Genomic DNA, 22,775 nt, shown 5'->3' on the forward strand with positions numbered 1-22,775 from the left:
CATAACTAATGAATATTCATGAGGAATCGCCGCTTTTCGGAATTTGAGCTAAAACTAAGTAAAAGGAGGTAAACAGAGTGTACCATTCTATATTGTTTGCTAAATTGTGATGCAAACTATCAGACAACCCAATTACAACTAGAAGCTGTGAAGGTAATGTTGAGGGTTTGTTTCAAATTAGCTCTGCGCTTTATGTTTATGCGCAATTAGCTCACGAAATTCATTTAACTAGTCCCACATATACGCGTTGGTGTTGTAGATTAGACCAAATATACAACTTTTGAGTTTTGTCATGCAGCTGATAGCTGATCGTGGTACATTGACATTATCACTGATTGTTGGCTGTTATTGTTGGACCCGGGTCCTTGTGTGAGTACTGTGATGTGGCTGTGTCATTGTTTGTGTTGTTTGTATGCTATAGGTCTACGACTACGTCAATGTGTATGTTATGTCCACGTGCAGTGAGTCTGAATGCAACATAAAGTATTAAAGATAAAACTAAAAAAGCGATCCAGTTCCACGGGCACACCAGCAACGCATTGTGACAAATTAATGATAATCTTTAATTGTTTTAAAAGTTAAACTTCTTGTATATGTTGTTGAATGGCCATGTTGAAAACTGCCAATGAAGACTAGAAATACAGTCAGTAGTTCTTTTATTTTTGTTACAAATCTATCTAATAATATATCTTTCTTATTTCAGATATTTTCTTATCTTCTATCTTCCATCATCCTTTGCATATCATCTCTATTCTTCACTCTTATGTCTTTTTGCTGTTTCTAATCCTACTCGTAGTATCCCCCTCTTCCTTTTTTATTAAATTTCCCCTCTTCCTTCTCTTCTTCATCCTTCTTTTCCTCATTCTATTATTCATTTCTCTTAATCTTCTCTGTCTTCTTCATTTTCCAGATTTATTTATCCTCTTCTTCTTTTTTGTCTTCTTATTCTCCTTCTCCTCCTCCTCCTCCTCCTCCTCCCTCCTCCCTCCTCCCTCCTCCTCCCCTCCTCCCCCCTCCTCCTCCTCCTCCTCCTCCTCCTCCTCCTCCTCCTCCTCCTCCTCCTCCTCCTCCCCCTCCCCCCCTCCTCCTCCTCCTCCTCCTCCTCCTCCTCCTCCTCCTCCTCCTCCTCCTCCTCCTCCTCCACCTCCTTCTTCTAGCTTCTTCAAATTCTTCCCTTTGTCCTCATCCTCTTCATCTATTGTTCTACTAGTTTTATTTCTAATTACTCTTTTTCTTTTCATGGGACAGATGCCCTACATACTGTAATACCCTAGACTTGCTTACTAAAATCTATATCTTGATTTTTCTTCAGTATTTCAGCTGCAATGGTTCTCAGATACAAAGTATGTCTCCTGAGGACCACCTTTCGGAGACTATTCAGCACAACATCCCTCCAGGACTCTGTTAGAGTGAGATTCGCTCCAAGTCCTACTGGTTTCCTCCATCTAGGTGGTCTCCGGACAGCTCTCTACAACTTCATCTATGCCAAGTCGCTCGGAGGAAAATTCATTCTACGCATTGAGGATACTGACCAGGTATACAAAAATACTTTTTTCTATCATTGTTATGATTTTTGTATAGGTCCTGTAATTGTAACACAATTTGGCTTGGCATTTGGTTTGGTTTGGTGTGGTTTAATGTAGTTAGTTTAATGTGGTTTGATGGTTTGCTTTACCCAGGGACGTGATAGAGAAGGACTGGAATCAAGCCGCTCTCCTTTGACCCCATGCTCCAAGCCGCCGAAAAGTTATGCGCTAATCTGCAACTGTTGACCAGGTGGTGAGATAAAAGAGCGCATGAAATTTCAGGATTTAGAATTCCTACATCAGAAAATGGTATCACTGCAACTGTTCGCTGTCCCTTCCAATGATTTCTCATCCATTGTTGAATGTGTAAAGAGTAGAATAAGCGAACACAAACTTGTGTACTTTCATCCTTTTTTAAACTTGAAAAATACAAAAAACACGCGAAAACACGCATTAGCAAACTTAATGTTATTGAAGATTGTAAATCATGGATCAAATAACGGGACATTAAAGCATGCACAAATTAGCGCATCATCCTAAAATATTGAGTTTTTGACAGGATGTAATTTTTCTTTTACCAACTCTGGCACACAAATTAAAGGAAGGACGGAGTTCTAAATTTGAAAACTTGTTTGATGCACTATTCCCAATAAAATCCCCATATAAAGTTTTTGATTTACACTGAAATTTTGCCAGGAATTTAATATTTTGTAATAAATGTAAAACTGGTGCCTGGCTTCCGAAAGTCCCCGCAGTGGAAGCGCGGTTCGGAGCATGGAACTTCAAAGCTAAGTGGAATGTTACACATCCCATTGTTACGCTTTAGTACTCAAGAATGCGTTTGAATAAATTACAAGAGTTTCGCCTCCTTTTCTTTCACCTCCCTGCTTTACCTGACTGCTATGAATTAACGCATGAGTATGCTTGTAAGTAAGCAACCAGAGGACCGACAGCTTTAAGTCCTCTCCGAGGGAATTCTTAAACATGGATTTCTTAAAGATTGAAATGATGATGCCTCGTCTTTGTAAAGAGGAAAAAGAAGGAAATAAAGAAGGAAATAAAGAAAGAAGAAAAAAAGGAGGAGGAGAATGAGACAGAAAAATGTAGGAGAATGAAAAGTAAGAGGAGGAGAAAGGTAAATGTAGGCCTACTGTACTGGGAAGATTTGAGGAGATATAGGGCATGAAATTTCAATAACACCAAGGCTGTGGAAGACAGGAATTATGTGAAGGATTGAAATTCATTTTTTCATTTCATGAAGGGGTACAGTTTTTTGAGCAGGGATAATGATTGAATTGCACTGTTTCATCATTTCTTTTGCAGACAAGGCTTGTACCTGGTGCTCTCGATAATCTTCACTCGATGCTGGAATGGTCGGGCCTCGTTCCAGATGAAGGTATGTATGGAAAGCAGATCAAAGGTCATAAGACAATTACATCTTTGCATTGGACAACTTAGGACAAGACATAATATGAGAGAGGAGAGAGGTAGTAGAATTTGGTAGATGAAATGAAAGCTTTCTCATTGATAGCTTTCCCCTCAACTGTTTCAATGATCTTTTGTCTTTGGAAAATAAGGTCTACATGGTCGGGAATGTTTTTACTTACACTGTATAATATGCACCTGCACATCAAGAACAAAAGTCAAAATGTGGAATAACAGGATATGTGAAAGTTTCCACATATACACACACAATCAGTGCGTTTATCTTCATCACCTTGAAGCAGCACTAACACTGGAAGAAGAAGAATCCTATACTTTAGGGAGAAATTTCATTTAAGTGTTATTCATCAATCTGGGAGAGATATTTGTACAAATTATACATTTCAATGATGCATTCTTTTTCATCTTCATTTTAGAATCTTTCTAAATCTGTACTTGTTAGGGAGCATTTTGATTGAGCTCCATGTTTTTTGTCATTTTTTTTATTCAACGCATAGTAGTAATGTACTCTGAAGGCATTGTAGTATCAATGTTTTTCATATTATTTATGTGGCAGGACCTTTACCAGGTGGCATGCATGGTCCTTATGTGCAATCAGAGAGGCTACATCTCTACAATCAACACATACAGACACTACTTGAAGTGAGTATTGTAGGGTGGTAGGGCAAGTCCATGGTACTGCTCGCTATTTATAAGGACCGCTATTTATAAAAGACCGCTATTCATTTAGTCACACCTTATGAATAGCGGTCCTTATGAATAGTGGTCCTTATGAATAGCGATGTAAATTGTCTACGGTTTGCTCACTATTTGTAAGAGACGCTATTCATAAAGGATGGCAATTCATTTTGTCACGCATTATGGATAGTGGTCCTTATGAATAATGGTCCATATGAATAGCGAGCTTGACCCGGTTGGTGCCCCATATGTTACCAATTATAGAGGAGTTCTAAATTTACATAAAGTGTGCAGTTTCACTTCATATTTGGCTAGGTCCACGCTGTAGAAGGTTATACTTGATACGTTGATATAATGATGAGATAATCCCAGTTATAAAACGGGTGCTAGAGCGTGGACAGTTTTTTGGTCGAAGAACAAGTGACCATCATTCTGTCCTACCGTGCCTGCCGTGCAAAAAATGTTCACATCAAAAAGTGATAATGCATGGCTGAGATGAGCAATGAAATGCAAGTAGTTTCAAATGACAAGGACATTGATGCGGACACTGATGCACATTGTACTTGATATGTTGGTTGATGTGGGTTGATTTTTATTTTACCTGACTGCTAAGAAAGCATAAATGCTTGTTGGTAAGCAACCAGAGGACCGACGGCTTAGGTCCTCTCCGAGGGATTTTTGTAATCTTTGGCTGTGCTATTCAAATCTGTACCGGATATATCTTTTTGTCATTCTGTCATTTATAAAATCAATCTGGAGGGTCATTTGCTAATATTGAGCCATACTAAGTATGAATATCCGTTTTATTTTCAAATTTCTGATTGTTGTGAGTATTGGATGTTAATATTTTTGTTTTTGCATTGATATAAACGGCATTGTATCTTTTTTACAGAATGGCACAGCTTACAAATGCTTCTGCTCTTCACAGCGTCTTGAGTTACTGAGGAAGGCTGCTATAAGGAATGGGGAAACCCCTAGGTATGACAACAAATGCAGGCATCTGACTCAGAAAGATATCAACAAGCAAACAGCTGAGGGGAAGAGCTTTGTCATACGATTCAAGGTGCATATGAATCACATTCTTCATCTTTTATGGGTTTTTGGTTAGTGGCTAAAAGATGCATATCATTTGTAATGGTTGATTTTCATTGTAAAGATTGCACAAGCAAGAAAATATTCTCTGTTTGGTTTTCTGATGTGTGACTTGATGTATGACCAGTGATTAATGTACAGATGTTGGAAATCTTTATGCACTTTAACACTAGTCTCATACACTAAAGTCATTTCATTTTGCCAGAGAATCAAAGGGTTTGGACTTTGGTACTTAGTTCTTTCTTCAAAATCAGTAGAAAAAGTACCTGTAGTCTGTTTTAGTTAGCTTTTATCGTAGTACTGCATCAGCAATAATGCAAGCTACAACATAAATATAAAGAGACTTGCAGCACAGCAAGTGAAAGCTTACCAAAGCAGGTAATTTTTCCACTGATTGTGAAAAAATCTTATTTTCAAGTTACTCCACCAATGATATGAACCTCCGTAGTGAATCAAATGGTTGTCTTCAATTGGATCAACAGAAATAACATACAATTATGCACAAAAAATGAATACCTATGAATTTGCAATATTGTATTTTAGGTGTTTTTCTAATCATTGCAACATTTTTCTATCTCTAAATATGTTGGAAACTGTCGTTTCATGCATGTATTCTTACATTTCTTTATTTAATCATATTTATTCATATATCTAACAGCAGCTTTATATCTGTACATATTCTTATATACAGCTTAACCCTGGTGTAGAACCAAACACAGATCTGGTCTATGGGAGAACACTGTATGATGCTGGTCATGTAGAAGGAGACCCGGTAAGTCAACTAACTACTCTCAGGAAAAGTAGTTGGGGGAAAAAAATGTGGCATATGTACCTGCTCAGGGAATAATTTTCCTCAAATTTTTTGATTAGCAATTTCAGCCGATGGATAAATATTTCAAATGAAATTCTGTACATTTCTATGGAAGAAAACTGCTACACAAAAGATATTTTGTATAGCAGTCATGCAAAAATGCATAGCAAATTGCGATGCGATACCAGGAAAATTATTCCCTGCTGCTATGCACATGTACCTTCTACTTAGGTGATCCGACTTACATTTCAATATGAGATGGAGTAGGAAGAGAAGAATAAGAGGAAGAAATAATAGGACGAAGAAGAAAAGAGGAATAATAGGTAGGAATACCGGTACTAGTAGTAGGATTATGAAAAGGGAGAAGACAATACAGTGAAGTAATTATGATAAGGAAGATGAAGAAACTAATATTTTTTACATATATGCTATGTCAACATTTTCACAAGATTTATTTTGACAGAGAGGGTCAGAGCTTGGGTTTCAATCAGATTCTAGGTTTAAAGACGCATAGGAGTGTGCTCTCATGAGGAAGTCTACCCCGTCTGGGTATTTACCAAATAATAGGTGTTGGCAATCACCAGGATTAGCCTTTAGTTTTATGACCAATCCGCCTCATACAAAGATTCTCCGAGAGACTGGAGGGGGTATTTCTTGATAGACCTCGTGTTCGATGTGTGCAGATCGACTTGGACACCCAATAATGGTATTTCCACCAAGTTCGTTGTCAGCGAATTATGGCCTTCTGCACATGGAAATTTATGACCCAATCCCTTTAAGTTTAGGTTCTAGAAAGGCATATATCCACTTATTATAAAAAAAGTTTGTACAGTTTTTTTAATGGTCATACAAAAGTGCAGCATGGCTTTTTGAGAAATGCATTGTTTGATTAATTGGATCATACTGTTGTGTTGAATATGCAATGGTAGTTATTCAAAATACGTTATTTATGAGGTAGTGATTTGATTTCACAGGTTTTAATGAAGAGTGATGGCTTCCCTACATACCACTTTGCCAACGTAGTAGATGATCACCTGATGGAAATCAGTCATGTTCTACGAGGGCAGGTAAGAACAGGTCCTAGCTCGCACTACCGGTAATCTAATCCAGACCAGGGGGGTGTTTCACAAAGATCCTAGGTTGAACTTATCTCTAAGTTGGACTTAACAGTTATGGAAAGCCGTTGGCATCTATGAAAATATTGTGTAAAAGTCATTTTAGATGTATAAAATGTTAATTTAAATCAATCATATTTTCTATTATCAAAGAGATGTCATGTTCTTGATGTGGAATTCATACAAAGTCTGAAATACTTCAATTTTCACTTTTGAATATATTTTATTTTAGGGCTACCAAATGGCTCTCCATAATTTTTAAATCCAACTTAGAGTTAAATTTGATTTATGATCTTTGTGAAACACCCCCCCCCCCAGGCCTCTAGATGGCTATCGTAATTGCTAACTATGTACAGGTGTACTCGGAGGATAAGTAAGAACAGATCCAAGAAATAGTCTAGATGTATATGGGACTACCCCCACACGTGCGCGACACGTGCGTTATATCTGTCAGGTCCAAATAGATATAATAACTTACCAAATATATCAATTAGTAGTTTCTCAGCAAAATTTGTATGATCACATATTAGTCAAAACATAATTTATTCTTTCACATTATTGGTAATAAGAGCTTCCATTTCATTTTTTGAGAGGGGGGGGGGGCGTTTCTAAAACTGGTCTTTACCTTTAATTGAAGAAAGCATCACAAAACCAATTATAAACCAATTATGTCATTATTTCAGTATGAAGGTAATATTTGAAATAATTTGATAATTTGTTTATTTCCTCAGGAGTGGTTAGCATCTGTATCTAAGCATCTCTCTCTTTATCAAGCGTTTGGATGGAAGCCTCCAAACTTTGCTCATCTTCCTCTTTTAATGAACAAGTAAGTCTTTAGAAAGGTAAAGGATTTCAACTGAAAAGGACCATTTATGTCAGAAATTATCAATTTCATGCCACTTAGGTCATAGTGAATCCATACTTTTTCCAAATGTGAGACACCTAAAGTGTTGGGGGGGGGGGGGGGTAAATCTCTCAGACAGATTTCAAATTTGGATATTTGTAATAAATTGTATCTGTTAAAATGTAAAAATTTACTTTTCACTTTTTTTCATTTCATTTTGTTGCATTGCTTTTCACCATTCGTTCATTTTTATGGTTGCTAACTTCAGTCAAGATCAGCTGGTTGAAAGTCAGTCCACTATGTTTCACCATCCACGATTGACACTAAAGCAAAATGGAGAGATCTTTGATAGTCAAGAACATTGCTAGTATAATGTATTCCTTTCGTTATATATCTTATCATATGTTCAGGATACTTAAAGGCATCTTTTAACAATGTTAAATCTGAGATGCATGGCCCTACATGTTATCAGTGCCTATGATGTTGTGCAGTATTGAAGCCCTAACAAAATTGCGCTTCAAAATGATCATGAAGTGCCTCAAAAAAGAAAAGTAAAAATCTTTGAGTGACTGGTTTTATCATACTCATTTTCCCCATTAGACTGTAATGTTATAACAAATCGTTAGGAAAACGCAAAATTTGATTTTGATTTCAAATCATAAATATCTTGATAATCAGACAGGCGATCGGTGTGGAAAACTCATGGGATTCCTGGCTGATCTAAAGGTTTAGAATTATGATTGCAGCATGAGCTAGATCCAGGATTTTGTTTCAGAATCTGAGGCAATGTTACCGAGTCCCTGAAAAGACCCCAAATAGCAGATTATTTATTGATGGATGACTCTGACATTATGCTGGTACTTACAATCACTGTCTATCAATCACTTTACCCTGACAGGGATGGGACTAAGCTATCAAAGAGGCAAGGCGATATCTTTGTTGAAAATTTCAAGGTAATGATCGAGCTACGTATGGAATGGTATGTAGAAGTACGTAGAGGTGTCCCACTCTAGTGGATACGTAACCGGACTGTGGATCACATGGTCTATGGTTCGAGTCCCGCTGTGGCACTTATGTCCTTTGGCAAGAAATCAATCTACATTTGCCACTCTCCATCCAGGTGAAGTAAATAGGTACTTGGTAAGAAGAAATTCCATGAATGCTTTAGCGCCTTTAAAATCATGTCAGACCAGCTACAGCTACAGCCTTTGAATCAAACGCAGTAGAGAATATTCATGAAGTAGCTGCGCTTTATAAATGGACATATTATTATTATTTATATGACCCTTGATATTTTCTCTATTCACCATTTTACCATATGTCCCCTCAAATGGGACAAACCACCTAAACCAGGCTTACCGCATGTCCATGTCCCTCAATATCTATCTCTTTCTCTTTCTCTTTTTCTCTCTCTTTCTCTTTCTCTTTCTCTCTCTCTCTCTTTCTTTCTCTCACTCTCTCTCTAAATCTGTCTCTCTTACTCTCCATCTCCCTTTACCTCTCTCTCTCTTTCCCCTTTTTCTTTCTCTCTCTCTCTCCCTCTCTCTCTCTCTCTCTCTCTCTCTCTTCTCTTTATGTGCCATTTTGCTGTATAATATCTCCTCCTTGCCACTCATGTATTATCTTATTCAGTTTCTTATTTTCTATTTCATATCCTTATCTGAAGTACATCCGAAATCTCTTGATGACCATCTTACATTCAACTTTCTTTTTTCCTTACAGGATCAAGGTTACATGTCAGAAGCAGTGCTTAACTTCATCACATTCTGTGGGTCAGGGTTTGATGACAACCGCAAAATCCGAAATCTGGAGCAGCTGATTGCAGATGTAAGATATATATTGATTTATAAAGTGTGTGTATTGTATAAACCTATTAAAAATAATCAGAATAGACAAAGGCACATATGCTCACTATAGCATGATTAATGTCATAGATATTCATTATTCAAGCAATACTGTCATAAATTTTGTGACACAAAATAATTGAAAGAATTTTGAATATTTGCAATTCATAAAAGTTTTATTCAGTCCCCAAATTGGCTGACATTACGAATTTACAACAACAAAAAAATCACAAAAATTTCTAGGTTACATTGGATGTTGATTACATATAAGATCACTGCATTGTTCAAATAATAACATAAATGGGTTTTTGTAAAGCGCTCATGTTTGTGACGCTTGGCACTCCTGGCGCTCCAGTATTACTTTCCCAGCTTCAGCATTGCTACTGTAAAGGTACTCCTAGTATTCTAGGAATTAACTTCTACCCAATACCTCTTTACATCTCCTGGGTCGAGTGTGGCAAATGCAGATTAATGTCTTGCCGGTAGATGTCAATGATGCGTAGCAGGAACTCAAACCTTTTACCTTGTGGTCTGTGATCCTAAGTCGAACTTAACTCTAAGTCGGACTTAGATATTATGGAGAGCCATTTGTAGCCTTAAATCAAATATATTCAAATAAAAAATTCAAGAATTTATACTTTTCATAAATTACACATCAAGAACATGAAATCTCCTTGATAATAGAAAATTTGAATGATTTGAATTAACATTTTTTTTTTAAATAACTTTTACAAAATATTTTCAAAGATGCAATCAGCTTTCCACAATTCTTAAAGGTATTACAAAGTTTTGGTATGGGGTCATGAATTTGGTTCAAATTAACATATTGGAAGCATATGCGTTCCTACAATATTCATTGATCGTTGTCCCAGTTGAAATCGAGTCTAAAGTTATGAAATTATAAATAATAAACCCTTTATGTTGTATAGCTCCCTCTCAAGGACAAGATTCCAATTTAGCTATGAAACAATGTTTCTTGACTAAAATCGACTGATTTGCTATTCCCGTTTGAAAATTATATATCACAACAACATATTCTGAGATTTTCATAGTCGCAGCTACCATTGTTCAGCCGTAGGCGCTATTTGAAATTCATCAAAGTTTACCGGGAGCACCGGTAAATTTTATATTCAATTTTTCTCGAAAACAGAAGTGTTTTAGGGGTTAATTTTTTTAGTGCTTATGATACATCCACAGGGGCATCCAAATATATCAAAATTGTAAAGATTCACTATCCACCCAATTTTCAAAATTTCCCCAAACTTTGTATTACCTTTTAGTCCAACTAAGAGATAAGTTCAACTTAGGATCTTTGTGAAACACCCCTCTGGTGACTTATTCACTACACCACACCTCTACACATCTCCAAAGAAATTGTTTATCTTGTTTATTGACTCCCTTTCATTTTTCTCCAGTTCTCTCTAGAAAAGGTCACCACCCACTCTGCTATGCTGGACATGGATCTACTAGACGGGGTCAATAGAGGTCACATATCCAGGTTAATGGGGTCAGATAAAGGTCAACAAAGGCTGATAAAGAAACTAAGAGATACAGTTAAACAGGAGCTAGGAGAAAGGTAATAATGTCAAATTTGGCTCATCTATACTTGTTAAGCCTTTGACTATTGAAATCTCTTATACCCCATAGGCTTACCACATGAGTTACCCTGTTTGTATAGGCAATGGGTTGATTAAACTATGCAACTATCTATTGCAGTATGCAGTCGTATGTGGAGGGCCTTTTTTTTGTATTACACAAGTTAAACATATTCATGTGTTTAGAATAAGAATAAGAATTATAAAAAAACATGAATTTATCCAAATCAGAAATTTAGACTATTTCCTGTATAACAATACAAAGATGAGGCATTTCTTTTGGGGTAATAGAGATTATGAGGCATTGTGCAAGCTATTTACGACAATAAACTTATTTTTAGATAGAAGAACGTTGCCCTTAAGCACCAAATAAACATCATTGATTATAACGTCCAATTTTTTTTTCTCCATTTCTAGGACAAATGGCACACTCCATCAGATGGATGATGACTATCTAAGAAGGGTACTACTAGCCAGGAAAGTAAGTTTGATTTGATTTGATTTGATTTATTGGTTACTGCATCTTTTTTCTTTTTTTCATCATACATTTTCATGAACATTATATGGTTTGATACAATATTTTAAGTGTATATAATTTTATACAGATAATAAACAAAATTACCGGTAAACAGATATATTGAATGCATAATTAATTAATACAACAATACAAATATAAATAAAAAAGAGTGTGACTTGCAGAGAAGAAAAGGAAAGTGGAGAGAAGGAGCGTTGGTAATAATACAATAAATCTCATACATCTGCTGATTGAATGCAGGTTCATTCATGAATGGATAAATGATGCTAGGTCATGGACGATTACACATCATTGTTAAATAAACAGTCAATGTACACATGAACATGAATACAGTAAAATTACACACGACATGATCAATACTTAGACAATAACATAGTTTTAACTGCCTTCTTAAAAGAATACAATGTCCTAAGTTTGGAAGTAGAGAGCACCTCAGTGTTTCTACAATACATATACCTATAATTATATGGGCTAGTTCAAGGTGTTTGGTTATTGGTGCTTCGTACATAACAAAATATTGAGGAGTTATGAACATAGAGTGGTATAAAAAAATTTAATTCACCTCGTATTTGGTCTGATCCAAACTCTATCTGCTATTTTAGATGAGGTTTGTAACATAAAGAACAAAATTATCTTGGACCTTATCATGTTTGGAGCTAAGAAACATAGAATATCAAGACGGAAGAGATCAACATACAAGAGTGATAAAGCATACACTATATTTGTTGAGATGCTGCTCATTAACTTACGGATTGAAATTATTTGAAGGTTACATATTGATCAAATCTACTGATATTACTGACAAGGCAATGTTAGCGAGAATAATAATAATAATAATGGGTTCTGATTAAGTGCTCATGTCTGTCAGATTGGACACTCCTGATACAACCCAGGCTTTAGCATGGCTGCCACTAAGGCGCTCTAGCATTCCAAGGAATTTATTCCTGTCAGGTACCCATTTACCGCACCTGGGTCGAGTGAGGCAAATATATATTAATGTCTTGCCAAAGGACATTAGTGCCATGGTAGGACTCAAACTGCGAAAAATGTGATCCACGGTCTGATGACATATTCAATAGACCACAATTCCTCCACACTTTATAATATATTTATGCCTCCTTTACGAAGTAGCAGGAGGCACTATGTTTTCAGGTCGTCCGTCCATCCGTACGCGCGTCTGTACGTCCCGTTCTCGTGATCGCGTTATCTCAAGAACCGATTAATGGATTCCTGCCAAACTTAGTGGAAATTATATATCTTCGGAGGGACTGACAATTTTCCTCAGGGCTTCGCCTCTCAGAAAAAAATAGTACTCTGCAAGTCCCTCCTCAAATAAGGGTCAAGTCTTCAAAAGTCTCCTAGGACCTGTACCCTGGTAATCAAATTGCTAAATTTATATTTTCAATGATTACAATTCTTTTCTTTTTTCACAAGAACATTATACAATTTGATCATTTTTAAAATTATCTCAGTCTAAATTCTCCTTTCTTTTCTTCATTTCTTTTCTTTTTTCCTATTACTATCAGAATTATCTTCAATACCCTGTTTACATACTGTTTTAACTGCTTTGTGCTCTGCTCTTAATAGGAATAACTCTATTGAAAAGTGATAATTATGGTTGATTTTTGGATGGGAATTTTGCATCTTAAAGATAGTGGACATAATCAGAGATTCCTAATTTTCTTCATTGGTTGTGAAAGTATTCTTGTTAAACAGGAATAACGCTGTTGAAGGCCCTATTGGCTCTCATGCTCTTCTCAAACTGGGCCCAGAAGAGTTTCTGGCCATCTTCATCAGCCGTCCACAACATGTAAGGTTTGTTCTTACTCATGAATAACCGGACCAAATATGGGAGGTCCTCATCCTGGATGTCCTCAATGAAAATCAGTATTACCTTGTCCAGTCTGGTGTCGTTGATGTGCTCTAGGGCTATGCGCAGCTTGGTCAAGAACCAAGCATCATCTACGGAGTTGTAACTTATCAGCAAGACAGTCTTGAAGCTGATCTCGGCGGCGTAGTGAAGAGCATTGATGTAGAACATCCCGATGTTGAGGTCGTTATCGCCGAAGATCACTTTCCGCAGATGTGGAAACCTCTCCTGCAGCATTGGCTTCATGATCCGGTCCACCCATTCCTCGTCGTCTTCATTGTACATGATGTTTAGCTGATACTCGTAGTCCTGGGCGTCAAAGTCCTGGTTGATTTCCTCGTAGCCACAGATAGCTAGCTTGAGGAGGAAGATTTTGTAGTTTAGCCACCGTCGCTTCCTGTAAGCCACCAAGCAAATCACCACGATCAGGACAACTGAAAAGGATACACCTGTGATCATCACAATGTCAGTGCCACAGTATTGGTCAGGGTTGAATGAAAGTATAGGTGAATTGACCTCTTCTCTAATAGATGTTAGCGAGCAGAAAGTCTTCTCTCGATTCAAGAGTTTAACATTGCCAGAACGGAGCCACTTCACAAACCAACTCAAGTGGCACGTACAAGAAAACGGGTTTCCGTAAGCATCCAGTTTCATTGTCATGTTTGTTGGGAACATCGTCTTTGGTTCTATGGTAGCAATTTTGTTTTGTTGAATGAACAGACTGTGCAGAGAGGTGGTTTCATTGAATAGTGTCCTTGGAATGGTCTCAAGTTCATTGTTGCTTAAAAAAAGAACAGCAAGATGGTGTTGCGTTCGAAGCAGACATTCAGGTATCTTCTTGATCTCATTGTGGCAAAGGTCCAATGACCTGAGGGCAGTCAGGCTGTCAAAGACACCACAGCTCAGAACTGTTATAGAAGACTGCGACAGGTCAAGTATCTTGAGTTTCTTCAGTGGGTTGAAAGTACCTGGTGCTAACATATCAAGCTTATTCTGTCTTAGAGCAAGTCTCTCCAAAGAGTCTAGACCGTGAAACAGAGAGCTTTTAGTCTGGACATGGTACATATCTGTACTCCTCAGACTGTTCTCACACATAATCAGCCTGGTGAGGGATGAGGTATTTGTGAATTGACTTATGGAGGTTAATTTCAATGGGGCAAATGACAAATTCAAGACACGTAGAGCCCCTAGATAGCGGAAAGCCTCATTGATGCCTTGGGCATGCTCATTGGTAAGATACAGCTCTTGGAGAAGCCTCAAGTTTTTAAATAACTTGGGAGAATATGGATCGGAGATGTCATTGTTCGACATGTTCAGAATTTTCAGATTAGTGAAACCCCACAGCATCAACCTCCTGATCCCTGTGAATTTGTTAAAAGACAGATCGATGTACTCTACTGAGGGAAATGTTACATTGTTTCTATTGCTTTCGATATCCTTGATATTATTGTACGCCAAGTCGAGGTGATTGAGTAAGGATATGCCCCATTCTTCGCCGATGAATAGCCTTGCAATGTTATTTCCATTTAGCTTCAGTTGCTGTAACATGTTATTGCAAGAGAACATATCTAAGCTCAAGGTTGCGAGGCGATTGTAAGACAGATCCAACTGAATTAAGTGGTCTAAACCACAAAAAGATCTATTTGATAAACTAGCAACCTGGCTTCTATGAAATGAAAGAATTTTTGTCTGATTGAAACCCCAAAATGCAAAGTCAGGGACGTAACTTATTATATTTGCTGTAAGACTTAGTTTAAAGATGTTGCCCTGTTCCCCTAGAGAGACATGTGACTTGTTCAATGGAATTATTTCATGTATCTTGCAGAAATTAATGTAAAGGTTTGTGATGACAGTTCTTCCTAAAACCGTTGAGGTGTGAAATGTTGTAAAATTGTTACCCGAAAGATTCAAGAACGTCACTGTGCTCAAATAGGAGAAAATATTAAGAGGAAGACTATTAAAGGCATTATTTTCTAAAGACAGCCTTTCCAGTGAACAATTCTGAAGAGGTTTTAAATCATGGGAATCAATGAAGGAGATATTATTGGTGCTTAATTCAAGTTTCTTGATACTGTTAGACCATGGCAGTGCATCACTAGGAAAAGAAAGCAATCTGTTTCTACATAGAATGAGTATGGAAAGGAAATTATTTGTCCAAAACAGACCTGGTGGAAGAGAAGCTAATCTGTTTTGGCGTAGACTTAATTCCCTAAGATGAGGCAGAGGCTTAAAGGCGCCATTTTCTATCTTTGAAAGGACATTGCTTGCAAGCCCTAAAGTAGTGATGTCAGGAACATAGGCAAAAGAACTGTTGAACAGACTTGTGATCTTGTTGAAGGAGAGGTCAAGCATTACAGTGTTGCTTGGAAGATCCAGAGGAACAGACTTGAGATCTAGGTGAGTACATGTGGCCTTTGATCCGAGGCTGGTGTTCTTAAGCTGACATCTTCTTGTTGACTCAGGGCTGAGACTTGCTGAAACATCCTTCACAAGCAACCTTGTAGAGAGCAGGGACATGGCACCTAGCCACAAGCAAAAGAAAATTCTTGAGGCTGTATGAGAAGTCATCATCTTCAGCATGATTATAATCTCTAGTGTGTTACCACTGCAGAAAGAAAATGTCTTGTTTGCTTCAGAATGGGCAAAGCTAATTGTTATGTTACCCTACCTTTGTTAAGAATTGTCTTTAATGGGGTGTTACCACTGCCAAAACACACTAATCGTCCCGTTTGCTGTAGAATGGCCAAAGCTAACTGCAACGTCTTTTCGGCCTTAAGAATTCAAGCTTTGGTGTTCATGTATAACCAACTTCACAAAATCAAAAAGATTCTGACTAATAACAATTTCACAAAATCCTTGCTAATAACAATTTCACGAAATCCTTGCTATTAACAATTTCTCCAAATCCTTGCTAATAACTTGAGTTTCACAAGTGCAGACGGTGGCCGAAATCCAAGTTTTGATGGACATTTATGGTCATTTATGGAGTATATGGATCAATTGCAGATGTTTGCCAATTCAAATTATGGTGATCATTTACTGTGTACAATACAATATCCACAAAAATCATGGCTAACAAAGGCAGAACACTTAAAGTTTTACATCAGGACTTTGGGTAGTCTGTGGCACCTGGGTACTTTCTAATTGCAAGCCGTCCTGCTTACATGTAGTTCATCTGCTCATCAGCTACATGTATCAAGCGTAATGTTGAGGAAAATCTAGTGAGCAAAGGTCATGGAGGAATCTCAAACAGATGAATTCAAATTTCAAAACAATAATGTATATGATTCCTAAACGCCCATTCCTTCCTCTTTATGACAGAAGTACAGTTGAAAACCTCTGGAGCAAAGTTTCTTGATGAATCTCAAAGAGATGACTTAAAAAGTGCAGAGTATCAAACTCCTGAATGTCCATTCCTTGTCTCAAAGTCCAGTTGAAAACCTCTTTAAGTAAAAATTTGCAAAGAATGTCAAAGAGGTGGTTTTAAAACTATCAAGTGTCAAATTCCTAAATGTCCATTCCTTCTACCTTACACTTTGAAGTGTAGTTGAAAACCTCTGAAGCAAAGTATGTCGTAGAATCTCAAAGAGATGGATTTAAAACTTAAATGGATCTAATTCTTAAAGTCAATTCCTTCTACTAAATGAATTGAAGTACAGTTGAAAAAACCTGTGAAGATGTTGAATTGCAAAATCAAAATGAATCAAAGTTACAGCTTTTTCACTAATTGCTTTGAAGACAACGATGTTTAATACCCAAAGATTTGATGACTTCAATCAACTTTTAATGTTAGTTTTAATTAATTTTTATCCTCTTGAAATGTCTCATATCCACTATTACAAAACCAATTATGGGATCTGAAAAGAGGAAACACGCCGGAAACGCGTTAAAGGATAATTACATGCTTTTTTTTAATGACTAGAATTTTATCTAAAACTTGTTTTCCGCCAGGCTGTGAAGTATGTTTCACTTTCATAACACCCAGAATTAATTAATTTTCCTGCTTGTTTGTTTGTTTGTTTTTGTTTTCTTCTTCTTCATCTATCTTTCCTTTTTTTCTCTCTCTCTCTCTCTCTCTTTTAAATTAAAGGATGCTTTGGAAAGCATCTTTGCTTCTCTGAGCGGTTACTCCTTTGCAACATGTGCAATTTGGCATAAATAATGTATACACCAATGGACGGAAGGATTGCTTTGTGCAACATAATGGCGTTGCATAATTACCTATTTTTGCTCTTGATTTAATGACTAGCTCCATGACAACCCTTTTAACACAGGTATACAAGTAATCTTGCAATGAAACAGTTAAACAATGTAACCATTAAACATCCATTTCACTTGATATCAGGTTGCTTTCAATCAGTTTTATAGTTGTTTTCATGGGCTATAGAAAGCGGTACCCTTCATCCATTCTTTGTTACAGAGGTTAAAAGTGCCACTTGCGTCAGTACTTATTACTTATTATTATCATTATAAGTATCATTATTAGTGTAATTGTTATTGTTATGCCTCCGTTATGAAGTAGCCGGAGCCATTATGTTTTCGGGTTGTCCGTCCTTCCGTCCATACGTACGTCCGTATACAACTGTACGTCCCGTTCTTGTGATCGCGTTATCTCAAGAGCCGATTGATGGATTCCTGCCAAACTTTGGTCCTGTATGTATCTTGCAAAGCCAATGAACTGATTAGATTTGGGGGTCACAAGGTCAAAAGTGACAGGGCTCATTATGTTTGCAAAAATAGCTTGTGATCACATTATCAGAATGCAAGGATTACCATCAAACTCAAAACATGTATGTATCTTGCAGAGCCAATGAACTGATAAGATTTAAGGGTCACGAGGTCAAAGATCAAAGGGTCATACATTTATATTTAAAAAAGCTTGTAATCACAATATTCTGAGAACCTGTTCATGGATTACAATCAAACTTGAATTTAAAAAATTGCTTCTGTTTTGGTTTGTAAAATTAATTGCCCTATGGCGAAGGTATCACTTTCTACTGCGCGCACTCGAAGGTCCATCTATTTTATAATATACTTTTAAACAATTTCATTGGAAGACTTGAGAAGATTTCACTGTTTTTATTCAATCTAATGTGGACCAAGAACAAATTTCTTTTACTTTCTTATGTTTTTGTCATTTACAGGACCACATTGGAAGATTAAAAGACTTAACATCTCCTGACTATGCATTTCTTTGGCTCTGTCCTGATTTGACCAAGGCAGACTTTTCTTCAATAACGCAACACTCAGGTATGATAAGGATCCATCCTTTACTTTAACCCGCTGATTTCTGAATTCTCTCATTCAGGGTTAAAGGTAATGCAAAGTTTTAGGAAATTTTGAAAATTGGATGGATAGTAATTCTTTACAATTTTGATATATTTGGATGCCCCTGTAGATGTATTATAAGCACTAGAAAATCTAGCCCCTAAAACACTTCTGCTTTTGAGAAATTGAATAATCAAAAATTTACCGGAGCTCCCGGTAAATTTCAAATATTTCAAATGGTGCCTAAGGCCATTCCATGGTAGCTGCTACCATGAAAATCTCAGAATATGCATGCAGTTCTGAATTATAATTTCCAAACGGGAATAGCAAATAGGTTGATTGTAGTCTTGTTTTAGAGCTAAAGTAATATCAGTCTTGAGAGGGCGTTACAACATAAAGAGTTTATTTTTATGCCTCCGTTACGAAGTAGCCGGAGGCATTATGTTTTCGGGTTGTCCGTCCGTCCGTCCGTACGTCCCGTTCTCGTGATCGCGTTATCTGAAGAACTGATTGATGGATTCCTGCCAAACTTTGGTCATGTATGTTACTTGCAGAGCCGATGAACTGATTAGATTTTGGGGTCACGAGGTCAAAGGTCAAAGGTCACAGGGCTCATTATGTATGCAAAAACAGCTCGTGATCGCATTATCTGAAGAACCGATTGATGGATTCCTGCCAAACTTTGGTCTTGTATGTATCTTGCAGAGCCGATGAACTGATTAGATTTTGGGGTCATAAGGTCAAAGGTCACAGGTCACAGGGCTCATTAGGTATGCAAAAAGAGCTCGTGATCGCATTATCTCAAGAACCGATCGATGGATTCCTGCCAAACTTTGGTCATGTATGTATCTTGCAGAGCTGATGAACTGAATAGATTTTGGGGTCACGAGGTCAAAGGTCAAAGGTCACAGGGCTCATTATGTATGCAAAAATAGCTTGTGATCGCATTCTCATTAGAACAGATTGATGGATTCCTGCCAAATTTCGATCATGTATGTATCTTGCAGAGCCAATGAACTGAGTAGATTCATGGGTCATGAGGTCAAAGGTCATGGGCTCATTATGTATCCAAAAATAACTTGTGAAGGCATTCTCATTAGAACTGACAGATGGATTACTATTTAACTCAGGACATCTTGCAGAGCCAATGAACTGAGTAGATTTTAGGGTCATCAGGTCAAAGATCAAAGGGTCATATATGTATATGAGAAATTGCTTGTAATCAAGATATTCTGAGAACCTCTTAATGGATTACAATTGAACTTGAATTTGAAAAATTTCTTCTGTTTTGGTTTGTAAAATTGCTCTATGACGGAGGCATCATTTTCGACTGCGCGCAGTCGAAGTTCCATCTAGTTTACAATTTCACCACTTTAAACTCGATTTCAACCGCGACAACGATCATTGAAATATTGTAAAATCACATATTCTTCCAATATGTTCATCTGATCCAAATTCATGGCCCCATACCAAAACTTTTTTTATTACAGTAGGCAATGGGTTAAAGGGATCCGGTAACTTTGTCTCAAATTCTGAAAAAAAATTCTGGATTTAGCTCATGATGCAATGATAATTATAAACCTTTAGGTCAGTCAGGAACCCCATGACTTTTACAAGCCGATCGCCTGTCTGATTATCAAGATATTTATGATTGGAATTACATATTTTGAAAACCGTTCGCCTGACGGTTTTCATAACACTACAGTCTATTGGGGAAAACGAGTAAGGTAAAACCGGTCACTCAAAGGTTTTTACTTTTTTGAGGCACTTCTTGATCATTTTGTAGCGCAATTTTTTTAGGGCTTCAATATTACACCATATCACAGACACTGATAACACGTAGGGCCGTGTATCTCAGATTTAACATTGTTAAACGATCCCTTTAAATCCTCTGATTGAAGCTAAAAAGACATTAACTCGTCATTTTGAACAGAGATAATGCCCTTCTGGCTCCAAACAGACGATGTAGATCTTGTAATGATGGAATGAATATTGTCACAGAATCAGATTAAAGTTTACTCAATATTTACATTACAAGCACAGGAGCATATGAAAGATTAGTTTTAAATGATTTTTTTTCATTCCATTAGAATTCTGTCTGAAGCTTCATGATATCTAAGACATCATCATCATCATGATATCATCGTACATACCAATCTCCCGTCTCCAAATTTGTTCTTAACACCAATCATTACTTGATAATATGTGGAACACCAAAAGGCAACAAATATTATGGACTTACCCTTTTACTCTTACCGTCCTGTAATGTCTACAAAATTCTCGCAACAGTTTGATCAGAAATGAAGCGAAAATTGTGTAGATATTTCTTTCTGTGAATATCACATCATGACAAAGAGCTTGTTTCTTTTCTGTCCATCGTCTAGATGTGATACTATCTTCAGCAATCAGACACCTGGGTCAAGCAGAGTCTTTCACTAAGGAAACCTTAAGCCCTATCCTGAAGCAGTGCTTCACTTCATTGCCAGCAGGACTCAAGTACTCTCACTGCATGAAGGTCCTGAGAGTCGCCATGAGTGGTTTGATGGTGGGTAGATGGTTAATAATGATCATTTATGTTAATTATAAACTTGATATTGTACTAACTAAATTCAAGATCGCCAGGAGAGCAAATTGAAGAAAAATAACAAAATCATGTGGTACAGTGAAACCTGTCTATTAAGGCCACCAAAGGAAACAAAAAAAGTGGCCACTGTAGACAGGTTCTACAACACACGATTCTCATTCAAGAGAGAGAGAGTTAGAGAGAGAGAGAGACAAATACATGACCACTATAAACAGGTGAGCTCTATAGAGAGATGGCCACTAAGACAAATTTGACTGTAATCTGTGTGACCACTCGAGGGAGACAAAAAAAGTGGTCTTTATTATGCAGGTTGACTCATGTACAGGTTTCTTTAGTACATGGTTCAGTGATTTTATACAGGTGGTTGCTAAAGCAGGTTCCATTGTAATTGACGTTTGGTTCTTGTTTTTATTTTTTTTGCAAGGGGGGGGGGCATCTAGAGAGGTCATTATTATCTCCTCCTTTAGATGTATCTTTCTTAGTTAAGCCTTAAACTCATTTCTATTCATGCCTTGATCTTTCTTTTCTTTTAGTCTCCCTTATTTGATGTTATCAGTCTGTTGATTTTGTATATATAGTGTAATCAAACTCAATATGCAATGTTGTTAAAATGTATTAAAGTAATAAAATGCCTCGTATGAGGAAAAGAGAGAAGAAAAAAAACCTCCTCCGTCATAATTTCTGTTTTTCCCTCTGTCGTGTCTTTCTTTGTATACAGGAAGGGCCTCCCGTTGCCGAGATGATGGAGATCCTTGGGGGAGAGGAGACTGTGAGGAGACTAGAGGCGGCTCTTGACCATCTCCAAAGATGACCCTTAGCCCCCATCACCATCTGTCGTATGTAATCCACCAATAGCGTATTTGAGGGAGGGGCAAGGGGGGGGGGGATTAGCCCCTCATGACATGTTTCCGACCAAGAAATATAAATGCAGCCACACTAGTAGTAAGCAGCTTAGGAATCACCTTATGTCAAGAAACGAATGATGCCTGTGGACATCTCATTTTTAGAAGACCTACTTTCTCTTTCTCAAATCTGATATTTTGAGTTACCACCCCCCCCCCCCCCAACCATAATACAAACCAGGACCCTGTAACATAATGAGCTACAATTAACTGTATCTCCTTCAAATTTATTGAATCTCCTTCAATCAATCCTAACGTTACGATAAATTAAACTTACAGTTAAGTTTATGTTAAAAATAGGTACAATGCATGGTAAGATGCGATTAATTGCGGCAAGACTTGAGGTACAGTAGATTTTTATGATTGATTGTATGTCGATTAATGTTGTTACAGGGCCATGGTCGCACGTACTAAAAGTTTAGTGCACTTTGTTGAAATGCGTTGCACCTCATGATGCCGAGATCTCGACATGCCACTGTAGTCCACCATTCGCATCGTTGCACCGAAAGCTTTCAGTGGGCATTCTTGAAAAGGGCTGTCACAATGAATGCAGGGCTGTGCTGCAAAGTGTATTAATAACTATGTGCAGAAACTCTTTTCCTCATAGCCAATCTGAAGATAACTACAATTTTAGAAGAAGCTGGCCTAAAATAATTCTGAATTATGTA

General features: G+C 37.3%; 1 protein-coding gene across 3 annotated transcripts; it reads left to right on the forward strand.

The window, feature by feature from the left end:
• The first annotated feature begins 4 nt into the window (after positions 1-4).
• On the forward strand, positions 5-22,111 carry LOC583633 (probable glutamate--tRNA ligase, mitochondrial). 3 transcript variants are annotated; one of them, XM_030981892.1, is made up of 15 exons: positions 5-153; positions 1,313-1,535; positions 2,850-2,922; positions 3,526-3,611; positions 4,540-4,710; positions 5,431-5,511; positions 6,525-6,617; positions 7,397-7,491; positions 8,408-8,462; positions 9,232-9,336; positions 10,769-10,929; positions 11,366-11,429; positions 18,498-18,603; positions 21,006-21,166; positions 21,924-22,111. In XM_030981892.1, exons 2-15 carry the CDS (start codon positions 1,326-1,328, stop codon positions 22,014-22,016), a joined length of 1,554 nt encoding a protein of 517 aa, XP_030837752.1. In that variant the 5' UTR covers positions 5-153; positions 1,313-1,325; the 3' UTR covers positions 22,017-22,111. The 3 variants fall into 3 exon arrangements, with proteins under 3 accessions (XP_030837752.1, XP_030837751.1, XP_030837750.1); XM_030981891.1 differs by having other exon boundaries at positions 7-68; XM_030981890.1 differs by lacking the exon at positions 5-153 and adding an exon at positions 219-369.
• The last annotated feature ends 664 nt before the right edge of the window (positions 22,112-22,775 follow it).

The sequence above is a fragment of the Strongylocentrotus purpuratus genome, unplaced genomic scaffold (genome assembly GCF_000002235.5).
Source record: "Strongylocentrotus purpuratus isolate Spur 01 unplaced genomic scaffold, Spur_5.0 spur5_scaffold_12, whole genome shotgun sequence".
Taxonomy (NCBI): domain Eukaryota; kingdom Metazoa; phylum Echinodermata; class Echinoidea; order Camarodonta; family Strongylocentrotidae; genus Strongylocentrotus; species Strongylocentrotus purpuratus.

Coding starts and splice junctions, on each gene's coding strand:
- LOC583633 (XM_030981890.1), top strand. CDS start 293: ATGCAGCTGATAGCTGATCGTGGTACATTGACATTATCACTGATTGTT. Junction 3,612..4,539: donor ACATACAGACACTACTTGAA/GTGAGTATTGTA, acceptor TCTTTTTTACAG/AATGGCACAGCTTACAAATG. Junction 4,711..5,430: donor GCTTTGTCATACGATTCAAG/GTGCATATGAAT, acceptor TCTTATATACAG/CTTAACCCTGGTGTAGAACC.